At 41.4% G+C, this 18,399-nt stretch overlaps 2 protein-coding genes across 5 annotated transcripts; one reads left to right on the top strand and one right to left on the bottom strand.

Moving 5' to 3' along the window:
• The first annotated feature begins 293 nt into the window (after nt 1-293).
• Nucleotides 294-2,884, top strand: LOC135426410 (uncharacterized). 4 transcript variants are annotated; one of them, XM_064679478.1, is made up of 3 exons: nt 547-689; nt 1,813-2,030; nt 2,085-2,884. In XM_064679478.1, exons 1-3 carry the CDS (start codon nt 685-687, stop codon nt 2,705-2,707), a joined length of 846 nt encoding a protein of 281 aa, XP_064535548.1. In that variant the 5' UTR covers nt 547-684; the 3' UTR covers nt 2,708-2,884. The 4 variants fall into 4 exon arrangements, with proteins under 4 accessions (XP_064535547.1, XP_064535548.1, XP_064535545.1 ...); XM_064679477.1 differs by lacking the exon at nt 547-689 and adding an exon at nt 294-431 and having other exon boundaries at nt 1,813-2,882; XM_064679475.1 differs by having other exon boundaries at nt 548-689; nt 1,813-2,883.
• A 1,091-nt stretch (nt 2,885-3,975) lies between these two features.
• Nucleotides 3,976-18,380, bottom strand: Hel89B (histone acetyltransferase 1). The gene is made up of 7 exons (XM_064679474.1): nt 17,786-18,380; nt 11,297-11,383; nt 10,291-11,240; nt 7,315-9,470; nt 5,200-7,250; nt 4,897-5,137; nt 3,976-4,843 (listed from the first exon to the last, which is right to left on the bottom strand). Exons 2-7 carry the CDS (start codon nt 11,305-11,307, stop codon nt 4,403-4,405), a joined length of 5,850 nt encoding a protein of 1,949 aa, XP_064535544.1. The 5' UTR covers nt 11,308-11,383; nt 17,786-18,380; the 3' UTR covers nt 3,976-4,402.
• Between the last annotated feature and the right edge of the window lie 19 nt (nt 18,381-18,399).

Below are 18,399 nucleotides of genomic sequence, written 5' to 3'. Positions count from 1 at the left end.
CATAAATACTTCTAAAATAAGGTAAAAAATTTAATATTTGCCGTCAATGCGGTCATGAGCTCGGCTTATTACGTTATTTACGACGTATGTAAATCGAACTTGGTATTTTTTATATTTTTTGGGAATCCTCGATTGCCAACTTATCGTCCAACCACCACAGCAAACAACAGCTGTTCATACTAAATTCAAACGATGAACAAAACGTTAAATTTCTAGCTTCACGGATCAATAGCATATTGATATTTTAGTGCTGAAAATAAATCCGGATTCAGATCCCGAAAAGACATAATTATAAAGATTACGTCCTCGCCGTTTTAAAATTGTTGATAGTAACGTTTTCAAAAGCAACAAAAATTCGGAAACTAAGTGCCATCAAATAAAACGACTCAGCCCTGCAGGGACGACTCAAAATTGTACAAGTAGATATAATAGTGAGTGAAAAAAATAGAAAGGCATACGCTATCAAAAATGAGATGTGACGATGGGTGATAACCTTTAAGGAAAAATATCGTGATACGACGGTCAGCGATGTCGGCAGCGCTGCTAGTAGAAGTGTGGGGAAATTAGACAAAATATATTTTCACCATGGCAAAATGCAGGCAGCTGTTTAAACTTTAAAGTCGAAAAACTCATAGAGACGTCGGCTACGGAAAAGCACACTTCAGAAGGATTAACTGCGCGGAAATGTTGTAAGTTACTTAATTTATAAGTATACTTAAGTATGTAAGTGTGGAGTATATATTATGTGATTATATGGCCAATAGGTTAGCTACGGCTAGTGGGGAGTGGGTCATTCGGCTTGCCATGGTGAAATAGTTGTCAGGGGCCTTGCCGGACGCAAGGAAAGTTGATAAGCTTGCGCTTGCAATTTTTTGCTATATTTGGATGTGGATCTAAGAACGCACGCGCACCGTATTCGTGTTTTCAAAAACTGCTCTTGGCTGCCAAGACGACCGTTACCACAAAATCCCAATTTGTGACAAACAAAGACAGAATAATTTAATGCACAACGATTAATAAATGAAAATTGTGGCCCAGAACATTGGTTTTCTTTTTGCCCAGGTGTGTCCACTGTGGTAAAAAAGACGTCAAAAGATAGTTAGAGTTTAAATGATCATATTATAAATCAAGATGCTATTGATGGGAAACCCGTAGACGTGTACAGGCAATGCATCTAAGTTGACAGCCCCATTAAAAAAGCCCCGATGAGCATGGACACTGTGAGGTCTCTGAAATAATAGAGATTTTGTAACTTCCAAAATGCGCAGAGCAGGAGTCAAAGCAGAAGTCAGTCTCAAACTTTGAATAAAAATTCCGTAAAGAACAGTGAGAAGAATGTGAATAGAAATGATTTTTAATCTAATGTATATATAGCACACAACGATTGGTAAAAAAAATATTTTATTTCTTAGTTCTCCTAATCAAACAATGCGCATAATTATACCTAACGTTCATTGTACTGTAAAGGTCCTTTAAAAAAATTAAAAACAAAAACAACCACAAATGTAGTTTGTCTATAAAAACAATAAAATGCAACAAATATTTGTTACATAAATGCAGGGATATTTTTCTTTTGGATACCGTAAATTAAGTATTATTATTATTATTATTAAAAATTTATAACAGTTTCTTTGAGCTGGATTTGTTTCAATTTAATCGAAAAGCAACCAATATGATTACAATCGGTTATTTTTATAAAAATTATAGTATGATTGAGGGGGTTTAAGTATGATAACATCCAGCTTACTGCATTTATCTTATTTCATAACAATATATATATATATAATATAATAATTGAATACTTTTCTCTAGCTCAAACCATTGGCCCCAACTTAAGCCTCTGAAAAACCGCCTTATGGAGCAGCCACAAGCGGCAGTCAAGTACGTTGTGGCGAAAGATCTAGGAGCTATGGACACCCTGCTAATGCATAAAGATTGGATCGCGGCGCTGATTGTTATTAATGGACGCCGTCGTATTGCCACCATAGACACGGGATCGACACGAAGCATTATCAGCGCGGACATCGCCAGTAAGATCAAAACAGATTCGAATCATCTAAAGGTTGGAGTTAAAATCCTCCTAGCTGACGGTTCAAATACAAACGTATCACAGGCGATGGCAGTGGAGATACTGCTGGGACAAACACGCACGTATATAGTGACACTGGTGATGCCCAACGTGATGGACGACGTTCTTTTAGGTTTGGATTTCTTGCGTCAGACCAGAGCGGTGCTCCAAGTCGGCCTAAACCATCTTCGTTTGTGTCCGTTGCCATTAGATCGTAGGTCTTGGGAGGCAGGCGGCAGAATCGAGAAGCGTCCAAATGCAATAGATCTGGCAAATCAAAGAGCCGCCAACTGGGAGGCACTTGGGGTGACGACTCCCAAGGACAATGGATGCAGCCGATTGGTACACAGTAAGGCATCAATCGTGACAAGCGACAGCAGTTCCACCTGCGAAACACCTGCAGACGGATCTCCTAACGCAGATGTTCAGTTCAAGCCAGAGGAGGATTGGGTGGTAGCTCCCACAGATTGGTGGGTGACCACACCGGACCGACGCCTCCCATCGATGCTAATCAAATTTGTTCTCAACTATATCGAAATGGGCGGAAGTCAACGCAGACGTTTCAGAAGACAAGTGGAAGGCAGCGTATTTCGTGTGTGTATGTCCGCCGCCGGCAGGGTCATCATTTATCCTCGTTAGAAGAGTAAAGAAGGATTGGTGAAATAACATATCTGACCAACGCCGCATGCATGGTTTTCATTAATTGACTAAGTAATGACAATTTTTATACATGTCTAATCCATTCTGATTCCTCAAGAAATGTGATAAACAGCCCAGGAAGGGCTTTATAACTATAGTGAATAAAATTAAATTTACGTCAGACTCATTGTCTCTATATATAAAACTGTTTGTCCTGACTGACTGACTGACTGGTGATCAACGCACAGCGCAAACCGTAAGAGCTACGAAGCAGAAATTTTCATTGTAGCTAAGTCGGGAAAGTCGGAATTGTGGAAAATTCCACCTGCAATTGTGGAAAAACCGCGAAAAACATTTGCAAGCAAATTCTTGCATGGTAACAATCGGAATAAAACTTTTTTTACAAGATCTTTGTTCAAATTCATTTGAGGGGTGTTTCACACTTTTCGGAAAATCCATCCCTCCTTGGTGGAAATGGGGGTCCATGATTTGGTGGGTGATGTTTCGAGCTCAAATTCATTCCTAAGAATTTTTATGAAAATTCGTTTGAGACGTGCTACTTCGGCAAAAAAAAGATTTTTCTTTTAAATTTTTAAGCTGCGTGTCAAATTTTTTTTGCTTTAAGTAGTTCCGATTTAAATAGACCCCTACATAAGAAGTTAATAAATACGTTTTTTAGCGATTTCAAAAATTCCATCCGCAACTGTGGTAAATAGGCGGAAAACGAATGTATAAAAGCTATTAGTTTACATTTAGAAAGATATTTGCGGAAATTCAATTGAGACGTGTTTCAGAGTTTTCGTAAAATCGCTCCCCTTGCGTCCGATCGGCCTCAAACCTATTTTTAAAGCACTCTATAAAAACAAAATGAATACGTGTTTCAGCGATACCAACCGCAACTGTGGAAAACTGTTGTATTCAACTTTTTTGTTAAAATTTATTTGACACACTTCGCTGTAGCCACAGCTCTTGTATGGAAATTTCAAAGGTCTAATGACAGAAAGTTTACTTTTTGTCTTCAAGCTTCTCACCACAAGTCTAAAATGGGCGGAAACCGTTGCTTTCAGCATATGGTTCTTTATTCGATGGTCCTTAAAAGTATTTTCACCAAATAAAGGTGGAATTGAAGATAATACGAGAAAACTTAATTATTCCTGGGGCGGTGACTGGGGGAAAAAGTAATATCTAACATTTTTACTACAAAGCTTGTCACGGGCAAGGCCGTGTGACACCAGTAAGCTAGTAATTATATATAAACATGTTAAGCGTCTTGCATTATCGGTCTATTATTTATTCTGCTAAAGATTTTAAATATTATGGTTTTAGGTGTCGGGTCTTGAATAGTTATGTTTTTTTCTGATCGCGGCTTGAAAAATTTAATGAAAAATAAATTGTTTAAACAAGATTTTCCCTTCCTTTGAGGGACCACTGTATTTTCATCTACTGACTCCCATACTAAAACTTTTTTGCACAAAATTTTGACTTCAAATGTTTTTATTATAAAGTTTACTTTCGACTACTACAAGGGAACGAAAGGAAACAGCCAGAAAAAAGGATCAAGCATGTGCCTGTAAAATTAAAATGAAAGCTTGACTCATCTTCAGCGATGTGCGAATGCAGTTTGTGTGTCTATGTGTTTAAGTATAGTTTGTGAGACTGTATGTTCCAAGTCTTATTGAGGAAGAAGCGGTGACTTCACTTCTTCAGGGCTTGCACAAAGTTGCCCAGATCGTATTCCTCCTCATACTGATGCTCGGACCAAAGCTCCGGCAAATTCTCAATGATTGTATTCATGGACATGCCACCGCTGCCACCAGCGGCTGTTGCTGCTGCACCGCTGTTACTGGCCTTATTGCCGCCATTAAAGAGATCGAAGATTTGTGAGGTGCCCATGGTCTGAAGCGAGGCATTGTCGGCACTCACCACCGTATTGGCGGTGAGTATCTTAAATTTTTGCAGGCTCATAATCTTCTCCTCGAGCGAGTTGCGCGTAATCAGGCGATACACATTGACCACCTTCTTTTGTCCGATACGATGGGCACGATCCATGGCCTGTAGATCCTTCATGGGATTCCAGTCGTGCTCCACAAAGATGACAGTATCGGCACCGGTAAGATTTAGACCCAAGCCACCCACCTACAAAACAGTTATGTTACGATGCGTATGGTAACCAATGAAAATGAACTTACCAAAGTGGTTAGTAGCAGCACATCAATGCTGGGATCACTGTTGAAGTTGTTCACAATGTCCTGACGCAAGGAAGCTGGCACGCTGCCGTCTAGGCGCAGATACGTAACGCTGGGCAAATGTTTGCGCAACAGATCGTGCTCCACAATGTCCAGCATGGCCTTCAGCTGGCAAAATATAAGCGCCCGATGCTGACTGACTGATTCCGTTTGGACACCAATGCCGCAGTCTAAAAGCAGTTGCCTATAAGGATAGAGTGGAGGATTAACAGCTTCCGGAAATGATTCTAAAAGATAGACACTTACTTTAGAGCTGGCAATTTGGCCGAGTGCTCAATATCGTCAAGGGAGCTATTACTGAGTGCCAGCTGGGCAGCAACATTGGTCAGCTCATCGCCGGATTGACGCAGTACCAGCTTGGGATGATTGCAAACGTTCTGCAGATAACGTAATGCCTGGAAGATGTGCGTTTTGGTACCGAGATTCTCCGTATCGTCCAACTTATCCAAACAGTCTTTCAAGTGTTTATTGCTAAAGTCTTCGTAGAGGCGCAACTGAAGGGGACTCAGTTCGCATAGTAGATCTTGTGTGATTTTGGGTGGGAGATCCGTGAGCACATCCTCTTTGACGCGACGCAGTAGGAAGGGCAGCACTTGACGGTGAAGGGCCTCCATTGCCAGCACACCGGCCTCCTGCTCCTTGGGCGAGCTCTTGCCATCCCGTGAGGCCAAAATGGGTCGCGAATAGCGTTGAATGAACTGTTTCTCGGTGCCCAGAAAGCCAGGCATTAGGAAATCGAACAGAGACCACAGCTCCAGCACATTGTTCTGTATGGGCGTACCTGATAGAATTAGCCTATGGTTGGCCTTTAGCTGCTTTATGGCCTTGGAACTTTTCGTCTTTCCATTCTTTATAATATGCCCCTCGTCCAGCACACAGTAGTTAAAGTGAATGCCACTGAAAAAGTCAATGTCCTTACGTATGGTATCGTAGGAAGCGACTACCAGGTTGCAACTGGTGCCAATTTGGCTGCGAAGCTTCTCGCGTCCAATGGGAAAACCGAAATAGTGCAAAGGCTTTAACACTGGTGACTGTGCCAGAAACTTTTCCACCTCATACACCCAGTGGCCGGTAAGTGTTGGCGGACAGATGACTAGGCTGGGCAATGGAGCCAGCTTGGCCTTTTGGCGCTGAACATGATCGCCGGCCAGTATGCATATGGTTTGGAGCGTCTTTCCCAGACCCATGTCATCGCAGAGAATGCCATGCAGATTATACTTGTTAAGGAACCACAGCCAATTGATGCCCGCCTGCTGATAGCCGCGCAGCTCCACACTGAGCGCAACGGGCACATTATAGTCCGGTATCGTCTTGGGCGCAAACAGATAGTCGAGGAACTCACGATCTCGAGTCTTGCGTTCCTCTAATGGCTCGCCCTTGAGCTGTGGTGCTGTCTTTGCATTGGCGGCACCGTCCAGTGGCATTAGTTGAATGAGTGTGGCAAACGAGTGCGTGGCCAGCAGGCGTACTGATTCATCTGGATCGCTCATAGCGCCCAGCAGCGGTACCACAAGTAGCACAATAAATGGCACAACACGGATTTGCAGTCGATTAACCACTCGCTCAATGGCCTCCACAGCGCCCTGTCGTTCAATGGGTCGCTCAATCTTTAGGAGCAGTCCAAGCAGCTCTGCTACCACAAACTGCATGGTACGGGACGCATCAATCTCAGCCAGGGCAGCAAAGCAACGAGCTGCCATGTGGCGCAATACCTTCAAAGGATGCCGCAATATGAAGCCGAGGTGTGGCAGCAGTGCAAAAAGCTGTTCATGTAGCGCGACGTGCAAATGCGGCGCCGCCGTTTCGATTAGTTGCAACGAGCTAATCAGATCATTGCATGGCGTCAGCTCAGGCAGCGTACTGGACAGCTTCTCCATATCCGAGCTGGTGACAAACTGGTCCAGATTGCCAAACATCAGCTGCTGAAAGATGGGCACCTTCTCTACAATGCGCTCCCCGAATGAGCTGCAGAGCTTGGCAATGGCGCAAGCTGCACCCAATCTCTGTATGCGACACTGTCGCGCCTCAGCCTCTTTGACCTGTTGAGTGCTGATCTCTTTGCTAGCCGCAGCAGCTACCGCAGCTGCCAAAGCTTCACTGGCCGGCGGTCTGCCGGGCCCCCTAGGCGTTGGCGTTAGAGGCGCGCCGCCAGCTCTTGTGCCTGCTCCGCCTCCGCCGCTGCTGCCGCCCGTCGCCTGTTGCTGCTTGAGCGTTAGGATGCCATAATAGTCGCAGGTGTCATGGACACTGACAGAGGCACTGGAACGTGTCGCTAGAAACGTGCGCAACGGGATCATCTACAAAAATTGGTATTTGTATTAGCTATGGTATTTCGGGGTATTCCAAGCTACTTCCACTTACCAGCTTCGGCGTGTGCTCTGGATCGCTACGCAGCAGAGTGCACAGATTGTTTAAAATTTTACTATTGGGACTAGGATTTCTATCACAAACTTGTTCCATAAGATGCACCAAAAAGTCAGCAGACAATTGCTGCAGTGGCACGCACTGTTCCCGCTTGATCGACTCCATGAGCGGCTTGACCACGGGATTCAACTTGTCGGGCAGACAGTGCAGCGCACAAATGGCACCGGCCAACGCTGCCTGGGCGCTGACATGGTAGGCTCCTTGTTCACTGGTCGTTTGTTGATACGAGGCCTGTAGGCTGCGTCTGCGCTCCAGGAGCGTATCCAGCACCTTTGGCTTGAGCGCATAGCTGCGCAGATTGTCACTGAGTGTGGTGGCCACCGCCTCTATCTGATCAAGCGTTAGAATCTTCGCATTGTTGAAGTCGTTGATGGGTATCTTGTTTTGCTTCAGCGTTGCTATAAAGTCCTGCGCCTCCTGCAGCAGTCGTGTTAGCGACGTGGCAACCTCGTCATAATAAAAATACTCTGACACACACTGATGCAGCTTCTCCTGCAGATTTGGAGGTCCCGGACGCACGGGCTCATCCTCGAGCGCCCAGAATGCAATTATAAGGCCGCACACAATCCGCTGAACCGCCGAATGGGCATTCAAATGGCCCAGCAACACCTTGGTATAGCAATCTGTTGGACTCTCCATCTGCGGCGTATAGAGGACGCCCGGTGCCGGCTTCACCAGGTAGTGCGAGAGAGCACCCAGCGACCGCGATGCCGTGATGCGGGCGCGCATAAAGTTCGCCTCACGCAGCTCCAGTGGTGTAGCCTCACTGCCGCCCAAATACAACTTCTGCATGGCATTCGAGTGAGCCAATACAACGCCACCCAGATCATCGCCCATGCGCAGGTTTCGGCGACGAGTACTCGGCGCTGATACGGCGGCTACATCGCTGGCGCCACCACTACCTCTGATGAGCACGGCTGGATCAAAGGCCAGACGTGGCGGCTGCATGGCCAGGCATATCCAGGATGATACATAGGGGCAGGCAGCGTGCAGCAGCGCTCCCAACCCCGCGTGCTCAATGAGATTGGACCAGACCTGATGCGCCAGGGTCTGTATATCCACCTGCGGCTCCACCAAAATGCGTTGATAGATATGCCGCAGCCCCTGCTGTAGCAGCTGCCAGTTCCAATCTACAACGCCAAAGTTCAGTTTTAAAGATTTCTGCACGCCATTGGCACTGTCAGTTGCCTGCTCCAACACCAATTTGGCACCGATTGGCTCCCGTTTGGGCTCAGCCTTGCCACCGCTTGTTAATGTGAGCAGCGTCTTCAATGTCGAGCGACGCACTGAGCTGGTGCTGTGCGAGAGGAAGGGAAACAGACGTGGCACAAGCGTGCCTATTGGCTCCATTTGAATCCAGCTGGCTGCCTGTGGCAGGCACAATATGGCCGCCAGTAGGCCCATGAAGCTGTTACAGGCCGAAGTCAGCTCATCTTGATCGAGCAGCAAATCCCACAACATTTTCACAATTGACGACACCTGCGTGGCATTGAGCAGCTTGGGTAGCCACATGGCCACTGGGATTAGTGTCGCTGCCGCCACCGCGCCGACGTCATCGACAGCATCCAGCAGGCCTGACAGTATGTCCGATATCGATTTAGGCAGGTAAATGGGCAAGAGCTCCTCGCGCACCACAAACACATATTTCAGGCCTAGCAGACCGCCATGGCGCACTTCCCACTCGTTTTTGTGTCGTATCAGCTGCAGCAAAATGTCCACGATGCGATGAACCTTGGGCTCATCGATGGCTTTGACCAGGGTGCCGAGCACTTGGGCACAGGTCTCGCGCACCGGCGCCACTACCTGATCGGAGACAAAGTCTCCGAATCTATCGAGGCATAGCACACAAAGCAATCGTATTGCCGCATCCTCCAGCCATCGACCGTGCGCCTCGTGCATTTGCTCGGGACTCTGCTGCACACACTTGCCCGCTCCGTTGCCATGCAGATTGATGAGCTGTCGCAACGCAGTGGCCGCCCCGTGGCGCACCTCCCATTTGGCGTGAAAGAGATCAATAAAGAGGCGCGCACAAAAATTCTCCAACGGCCAGGAGACAGCATCGACCCATGTGCCTGTTGCATCTGGCACAGCGGCTGCAAGCAGAAAAATATTATTAATTAAACCAGTGATTAAACGACGTATTAGCTAAGTTTGAGACACGTTCGCAAAATGTCTAAAATATTCTAATTTTATAGTAACAAATCTCTATTTCCGGAAGAGTATCAGTAATCTAATCTAATCTATAAAGCGAAATGATTTTCATAAAACTCAATTTTTTAACGACCTTGCTGTCTTGTTTAACACCTTGTGTTATCAAAAAATCTTTAAAACCATACAATTTCTGGGAACAAGGTGCTCTTTCTGAAACACCCAGAAACCTTCTTTTTAAAGTATATACTGTGTGCACGTTTATAAATTAAGCCTATTCCGGTTTAGCGGAATTAATAATAGTATTTTGATGAATGAAACATTAAGTGCTTTAAGGGGTAATATGACATCATTCAACCGATTGTACGACTGAATCACGTACGTATGCATAGATATTCGTTTAAATTGAGAACAGTCAATACGCAACACATTGCAAACATTTTAGTGGCATCTGCAAGCAATTGGATACAAGTAGACTTAAAAGACTTGGTCTAAAAGATCTAGAAAAATCCACAAAAGTATTAGAATATCGTTCCAAGCTGTTTTGTGATAATCAAATAAGGTTGAGAGGTGAACACTCAAATAATGGCAATAAAACTGTCTCACCGGGTAGGTTCGATATTGTACAATATCAAAATAGATATTAAAATATACGTTCAAAAATTTGCACCCTTGAAATCACAATCACATAAAAGATCTTTAAAGATATATACAATTAAATTGAGACTTTTGCATGCCTAAAAGTTGGTTAACCCGCCCACGCACCGTTCAAGTTGTAGAAAATCTCGTGTCTGTCGTTTGCCTTCAATTTCTTCTTCTCTGGCTCATCAGTTGTGCTGTTGCCGTTATTGTTGTTGCTGCAGTTGCTACCGGCGCTGCTGCTGTTGCTGCCGGCACCGATGCCAGCTGTTGAGTTGCGGCGACTGCAAGTAGGCGTGACTGAGGAGGCAGCAGTGGCGCTGCCTTGACGTGCTTTGCGCTTAGCACGATTCATTTCGCGGCAGCTGAGCCGCTGGCCTGCAGCACTGATACCAGCTGCTCCTCCTCCATTGGCCTGATTGATGTGTAATATTTGCTCCACAGGGAGTTTCTCGGCATTCACATTGTAACTGGTGCCAGTGCGCTGCAGGGCCACATCCTCGTCGGTTATCATGTCAGTCAGATTGACGCCCAGCTTGGCGGCAGTGGTGAGTCCCAGCTTGTCATTGAGCAGCGCACGCTGGCGAGTCAGTCGAGCAGCCACACTATGATCCTCGGCAGCACCGCCACTGGCCGGCTGCTCCTCCTGCACATCGAATTCGTTGCCCTCGGAGCCGATCAGACGGGCGCCTTTCTGCAAAACCTGCTGTAGATCGAACTCATCAAAGCTAAGCAATCGCTCGCTGCACGGCGTTATGGTTGTGGATGAAGAGGCATTCGATTGGCAGCTGTCCTCCTCAGTGGTATCACTGGCCGTGCGCTCTTTCTTAAAATGTATGGAACCTAACTGCAGCTCGGGCTGCCATGGCGGCACCTGCTTCAGTATTGCTTCCACCGACTGCGCGGCGGCAATGCGCGTCTCCCACGACGCACTGTGCAAATATCCCATGAGCCGATTGAGCAGGGCATGCAATTCGTGTGGATATAGCTTTTGCACCTCACCAATTTGCTTGGCCGCCGCATGGCGCGTGGCTGCCGTGGATCCCGACTCGAGTAGTATGAAAAGACGATCGAGTCTGAAATCAGGAAAAGTTGTTAATGGGGTTTATTAAAACCAGTTTTAAACACTTACCGCGATGTCATTCTTCAGTTGAGATTTGTGATACCTTTCGGTTGATTGTGCGATTAAACTCGTCTATAATTACTATATGTAACTAATCTGCAAATAAAAACAAAATATTACTATTATTATTAAATTTGTTTAAACTAATTAGTACTTGTTAATATGACCTTCCGTTAAGACAATACTACAAACATAATCTAAGCAGGGATTCGAATCAAAATACAAATTAGTTCGAGTTCGATTCTTAGCATTGAAAGCTACATTATACATTATTTTCATATTTGATTAAGTAAAGCCAGGCGGCATTTACCGACCAGCTGAATTCATATAGCTACGTTACTACAAATTACTAGTGCCATGGAGGGGATAATAAAAGAGTTGTATTATTTATTCGTAAATTTTGTTATTGATTTATTAAAACAATTAAAATTGTGTTGTGTAAAAAATGAAATTGGGAGTTTTCATTTCATTTTTTAACTAATAAAGTTGCATTAAGTTTAAATTAAGATCATTGTTGAGATTTTGTTTCCTATTTTTATACGATTTTGGGTTGTGTGGTTTTGGGTTGGGTTTGATGACGATTCTCAAAAATTGGGCTTTAATGAAAGTACAAAAAATCCATAACATAGAACCAGATAAGCGAATAAAATATATAGGAATAAAATAATTATTATAAGGTCATAATACTTTCCGCAGACTTTGGATAAGATCAGTTTACATTATTTTCTCACATATCACCTAAAAGCAGAAATTGATTTATATGTTGAGAAGGATGTAAATCTTTTGACAATCAAAAGGCATCGGTTAGTGGAGATTGATAAAAAAAAACAAGTAAGAGGTTCTAGTCGGGAGCTCCCGAATAGAAAAACCCTGAACCCTCTTCTTCCGATAGGGGATAGGTATAAAATGAAAAATCTCTATATATAAAACTGTTTGTCCTGACTGACTGACTGACTGACTGACTGATTGGTGATCAACGCACAGCCCAAACCGTAACAGCTAGGAAGCTGAAATTTTCACTGTAGTTACCTTATGTGATGTAGGTGCACGTTAAGACGGGGTTTCGGGAAATTCCACCTGCAAGTGTGGACAAAAAACGTTTGTATGTAACGTTTTTGTTTACCATCCGATCGGCCTCAAATTTATTTTCAAAGATCTTTGTTCAAATCCATTTGAGGGGTGTTTCACACTTTTCGCACAATCCAAACTTCTGTGTGTTTTTCACTTTTCACAGAATCCAAACTTCTTCATTAGAAATGCGATTCAACGATTTTTTGTGTGAAGTTTTAAGTTTTGTCCGATTTGCTTCAAACTTATTTTCTATGCTCTACATAGGAACTTAAGGAATACCTCTTTCAGAGATTTGGGAAATTCCACCCACAACAGTGGTAAATTGGCGAAAACGTTGGTATGAAAGTTATTTGTTTATTCTTAAAGCTTTTTGAGAAAATTTATTTACTATCGTCATACTAAATACGTCAAGTTGCAAACGATAGCATGCAAACTCTTTTATGTGATGCATTGTGATTGGATCCACACAAAATAACAATCAGCTATAAGTACGAAGAGACCCTGCCTAATTCAAAATTGGCCCCGATAATTTTTGTTTTTTGTTTCTGCGAATAAATAAAATAAAACAACCTAATAATAAATAGGTGGACCAGTTAGGAACCTTTCGACATCAATGTCCGACCCGGCTACAAAGAAGGAACAAAAAAAACAACAAGAAAACGAGAAACTCGTGTGGTGCGAGTTCAAAAAAACTGTTTGTTTCTTTGAATTTATTTCTCTTTCTTTTTGTATAAGGAAGCTAAATCTTAGCTACTGCAACCTTGAATATTAATCAAGTATTTATATAACTTTACGTATGTACGTATCGCAGTGTGTTTCTTATTTTTTATAGCAAGCGGGTCGTCGAAACCGAAACACATTATTACGAATTTTCGGCCGCAAACAGAGTATTTATTTCTTTGGTTTTGTGGGTCGAGCTCATGAAACACGCAACGAGTAACCAACCAAGCGACAGCTAGAAGTCGATTAGGGGAATAAACATACAAGACTGATTACATGCAGCACACGAATCTCTTTTGAAATATGTATTTATACATGTGTATATAATATTTAAGGGGTGGATTCAAGGAAGCGTTTGCTAATCTGCAATGATTTAAGTCGGCTATTTACAATCTGTCATGACCAGGACTCATATGGCGTTACGTAATGCAGTCACACGTATTTCAGGTGCTTACGCTCAAATCGTTTATGTAAGAATACATTTTATTTAATTTTCAGCATAAATGTTTCAGCGTAACTTTAAAATCACAATTTTATATGTACTACATAGATTCTATTCGTATGTTGATAAACACCTATTTATATAAAGTATTTCAGTTTATAATTATTGGAAGCAAAAGTAGAAACCCTCATCTATAGAAATAATTAAATTTAAATATATACACAATTAATATTTTCAATTTATGAAATTGGAATATTCTCTGGTACCTCAGATTTATTATTTTTTCACTTATAGAATTACTTTTAATTTGCGGAAAAGTTCATAATACGATTTAGTTGCAAGAAATATTCTTAAGATCTATTGCTGCTATTGGCAAACTTTCTTTGAGTAGCGAACTAGTTTCAACCTGCACGTCAAGAAGTGTGGACGAGTAAAATATTGTATGTTAAATGTTTAATTAATAATTTAATTTAATTGATTTTAATGGTAATTGTTTTTGTCCCTTGATGTCAGTGTCCGAAATGTATCGGAAAAATATACTATAGAAATATTTTCTAATTGTACTACTCAATTTCACAGTAAGATATAAAAATCTTTTAGAAGTTACTCATAATATTGCGCTCGAGTTAATTATTTATATTGACAAGGATGAGCAACAGTTACTGCACGTCATAAATGGGACGTGATTTATTTGGTTATAAGCAATATACTTTAAACTATTTAAAATACGTGAAAATGTCGATGATTTCATGAAAAAGTTAATCGATTGATCCAAGACAAAGCAAACTTTAAACGCTTGCATATTCATATTAATTACAGATATAATTGTACTTTGACAAGATTTGAGCACATATCACTTATAAGTACGCGCAGTAAAAAATTATTTCTCTGAACTTATCTATGGAATGTTATATACCCACACATGGAAGAAAGTATAGAGATAAGCAAAAAATAGTTGTTGCTTCTTATGTTGATAAAAACAATTTTAATAATATACATACATAAATAAAATTATAAGCACTATAGTTGTGTGGTTCACTACCCCCAATATATTAGTGATAATTTTATTAGAAACGAACTATGGAATAAATAACACGAAATGCAATACAAATGACAATTTAATGTAAAATTGATTTAGCTTTATCGAGCTAAACATCAGTATAATAAAAGCGTCAGATTACATACATAGATAGTGCACATCGTTAAAGTTATAATGAAAACATTTGTATGACATGGTTTGATCATGAATTGACAGTAATAAAAAAGTTATTGTATTTGTCAATAAAGCAACAACAACCTTGCATGGTAATTCTATTTGTATTACGATTGACATGGCTAGGGCTATATAAGAGATAGCTCAATTTTGAAATAGAAACAATATCATAATCGAATAGAATGCCCTCTCTTATTGTCCTCCCACTGAATTTGCAACAAATCAACCACTTATAATTGTTTTTGTGGTTGGCATTCCCTGGTCACAAAATAAAAAAAAGGCATATTGGTTTTGTGCAATATGCGTCCGTATCGACGTAAAAGGCTCTTTTCAACATGTGAGCTAGGTCGGTAATACCCGTTCTTACTTATTTTTATTGTCGCCTGGTACACGTATTAAGAAATTTATTAACAGACATTTTGTAGCTGCAGATAAGCCAAGCAAAAATTTGTATTATCAATAATGGGCATATAATGATTAGCAAGAGAGGGACACACACAATCCGAAAAGCCAGCTGAAATGTATAAATGTACATACATTCATTCATTAATACTTGCATACATATGTAAAGACTACACTCCCTACTTGAGCTACTTGTTGTACAGTGTTGAACTTTAACTTTCAAGAATTGTCTGAAACAGTTTCAAATTGTGACCAATCATTTAAGTCCACGTTGGTTCGAATAAGCGTCTTTTAAAAGCCCCCTTGTCCCTCGTTACTTTTCTGAGTCATCATTCCCGTATTTAGATGAGTTTTGTTATAACAAACGGAACGTTGCCTTCTTCTTTACAAGATTGTGGCGTATTCTTTGTAGAGTTTATTTTATTAATTTTTAATATTTAAAGAACAAGTGACTATTTATGCTCTTTTCAAGGGTGCTACCGATTTTTTTTGCAAAATGTGTTAATATGTTAATATGGAGTGTTTCTCCCTTGATAAGAATTAATGTAAAAATAAGATTACAAATAAATAAATCTATTTATCACCGCGACAAGTCGATATATTGTAATTGTGTCTATTAGCCTGAATATTTTTTTTGAAAGTAACGGTTTGGCTACTATATTATACATCTCTTCCCAATTGTATGGTAAGTGGTACCAGTCAGTCAGTCAAGCCAGCCAGGCTCACAGATTTCCCAGACATGGACCTGCAAAAACAGGTCAGACGTCGCTGAAGTAAACGACAGATGAGGCGGATCAAAATATATGTAAGCAAGTACACTTGAGTTCACAAAGTAAAGTTTAACTTGAAAAATATTGAAAATATGCAAATCTCGTTAACTGTCTGTCTGTCAATATATTTAGACAAACGCATTTATAGACTAAAAAAAGTTACCGAAAGTGGTGTCCTCGATATCATTTTTAAGAAATTTCGTACAAATAGAAACAGTAAATGTCTTTAAATATTAAGCAGTCAAATTTGCATACATAGTACAATGGCAGACACATTTAACAAATATTATAACAGCTGCTGTTGCAAACATTGCATTATTATTTTATAAGCTATTATTGAGGCGGTCTGTATACACAGATCCATCTCGAATGCATCCAATGATAAAAGTATGCACGAAAAGAACTATTTATGGGAACCGATAAAATAAACAATATACAAAAACATAAAAAAAAGAGCAACCTTTTTTAAAATAGCTTCAGAACTTCTTAAGAATTTTTATGGTATTTTTTTTGTTGTTGTGTATTTTAGTCTTTAATCACTTTTTTTTTAACGGTTTTGTTGGGATTTGACACTACGTTATTTATGTATGTATTTATGAAAATGGTTGTATACAAATTGAGAGTCATCTTTTGCAATTTGTGTTGTCATTTTTAATGCCAATATAAATATCTTGATATCAGCAGCTGACAACGTATTTTTAGGAACGTATCTTATGTTCTCCGAACTAACCGGTCTATGATTTTCGGATATGTTAAAAAAATCAATAAATCGAAATATCGGTAACCCTGAGGAGTAAATTAAAAATGAAAACAAAAGGTTTGCACTTACATTTTACATTTTTATGCCAAAGATTAAAACGGAAAAACATAGTTGGAACAAAATATATGCACACATGAATGTATATAGCTAGTCCAAGTGCCCTACCCCACTAAAGAGTCATACATACATGTACATGTGTATGTAAGTACATACATATAAAGGAAAGAGAAAAAGCTGGGGAGCGACTGCTTCAGTCGGCAATGTCGATTACGGTAGCAGACCATAAATAAATATAAATGCCGCTTGCTGCTGCTGGGTCGCCGTCAACGTGGACAACGCATATTGACTGAGTTCGACTGCGGTAGCGGCAAGCGAGGGCACTTGAATATTAGGCAAAACCAAAAGCTCGTAGTCAACATTTACGCTTTGCGCCGTTATTTCGTCAATTGGTGCGCATTGAGCGCCAAAAAAGTAAGTACATGAACGATGGGAGACACCACTCGGGAGAGTGCCAGACACCAATAGCGAAAAGCCGAAAAACAATTCAAAATGCTAAAAACAAATGTATTGGGAAATGGTTGAGACTAAAAATACAATGACGGGGACATGTCAAACGCTGCCAAGAATAAAAAAGCCAATAAACTCCACAGGGAAATGACATGAATTAAACAAAGGACCTTTAACATTGCTATATTCTTCTATATAACCTCACACATTCACACGTATATATTAATATGTGTATGTATATGCAAACCTACGTACATGTGCACACATAATATGTACTTATAAAATTTCTTAAATGTTAGCTTATCACAGCACAGCATGCCCCGTTGCCCCTTCTTTTGCGTACTTACGCAGCAAGAAAAGTATCAGAGGCAGCGCAATCACACACACTCTACTCACACATTTACAATTGCAACGGAAGAAAGACGCGCTGTGTCGGCAGCGTTAAGGAAAGCAGCGTAGTCGTCACAACGATAAGTACACGAGGGCCGAGTCTCCACGGAATAGTCTGTACTAATGTAATTAGTTTATATGCTTATATACACAAACATACACACACAAACACACTGATGCATAATAGCCTGCCATATTTATTAACACATTACGCGGCACTTACCTTTGGCAAATGTTACGATTCGGCTGGTGCTCTCGCGGCGTGCTGAGCTAGCAACTCTGCTTACTGCAGCATACCTATGGCGGCGTCGTCGTCGACGTATTCTGCGGCAGCACTCCGACTGATTGCTGTCACTTCAACACATGCGCGCTGTATTTAGTTGATGCATTTTTGTCCACTTTTCACCGCTAGCTAACAATTTTTATAGAAAAATATTTCCTATTTAATGTTTAGTTTTTAGATTTAGATTGTACAGTTCACTTTTGCTTGCGCATATGTGTGTTAAGCTCTGCTGCAGCGCTGCTCTGCTACGCGTTCACTTATTTTTTTTTGCAAGCGTCACAAAACTGTTCTTATTCACTCGCACGAGTAGCCAATTCAACCCATCGATTTTACACGCACACATACACACCGGCGTAGGCGTGAAGACCGCAGCGGATACGATTGTGTCGCAAACGTCGTTTGGCCGAATCCGTCAATGTTTTAATTTAACATTTGGTTTGACACAGACACAAATGCACTCAGTCCGCTGAATGTTCTCAAATTTTCGGATATAAATATTACCAGGGAAAGCCATGTTCGCGGTGTTCAAGTCACATTTATACTGTGCGGTGCTC

Source organism: Drosophila montana, unplaced genomic scaffold (assembly GCF_035044405.1).
Source record: "Drosophila montana isolate Dmon_TW-CO22-7 unplaced genomic scaffold, ASM3504440v1 contig_203_1, whole genome shotgun sequence".
In the NCBI taxonomy this organism is placed as follows: domain Eukaryota; kingdom Metazoa; phylum Arthropoda; class Insecta; order Diptera; family Drosophilidae; genus Drosophila; species Drosophila montana.
This window is presented reverse-complemented; position numbering and strand designations above follow the sequence as displayed.

What these genes read in the sequence shown, in the direction of transcription:
- Hel89B (XM_064679474.1), bottom strand. An exon ending in GATTTTCTACAACTTGAACG is followed by an intron (nt 9,471 to 10,290) that starts GTGCGTGGGCGG and finishes TTCTGCTTGCAG; the next exon opens with CCGCTGTGCCAGATGCAACA. An exon ending in GCCAAATTGCCAGCTCTAAA is followed by an intron (nt 5,138 to 5,199) that starts GTAAGTGTCTAT and finishes CTATCCTTATAG; the next exon opens with GCAACTGCTTTTAGACTGCG.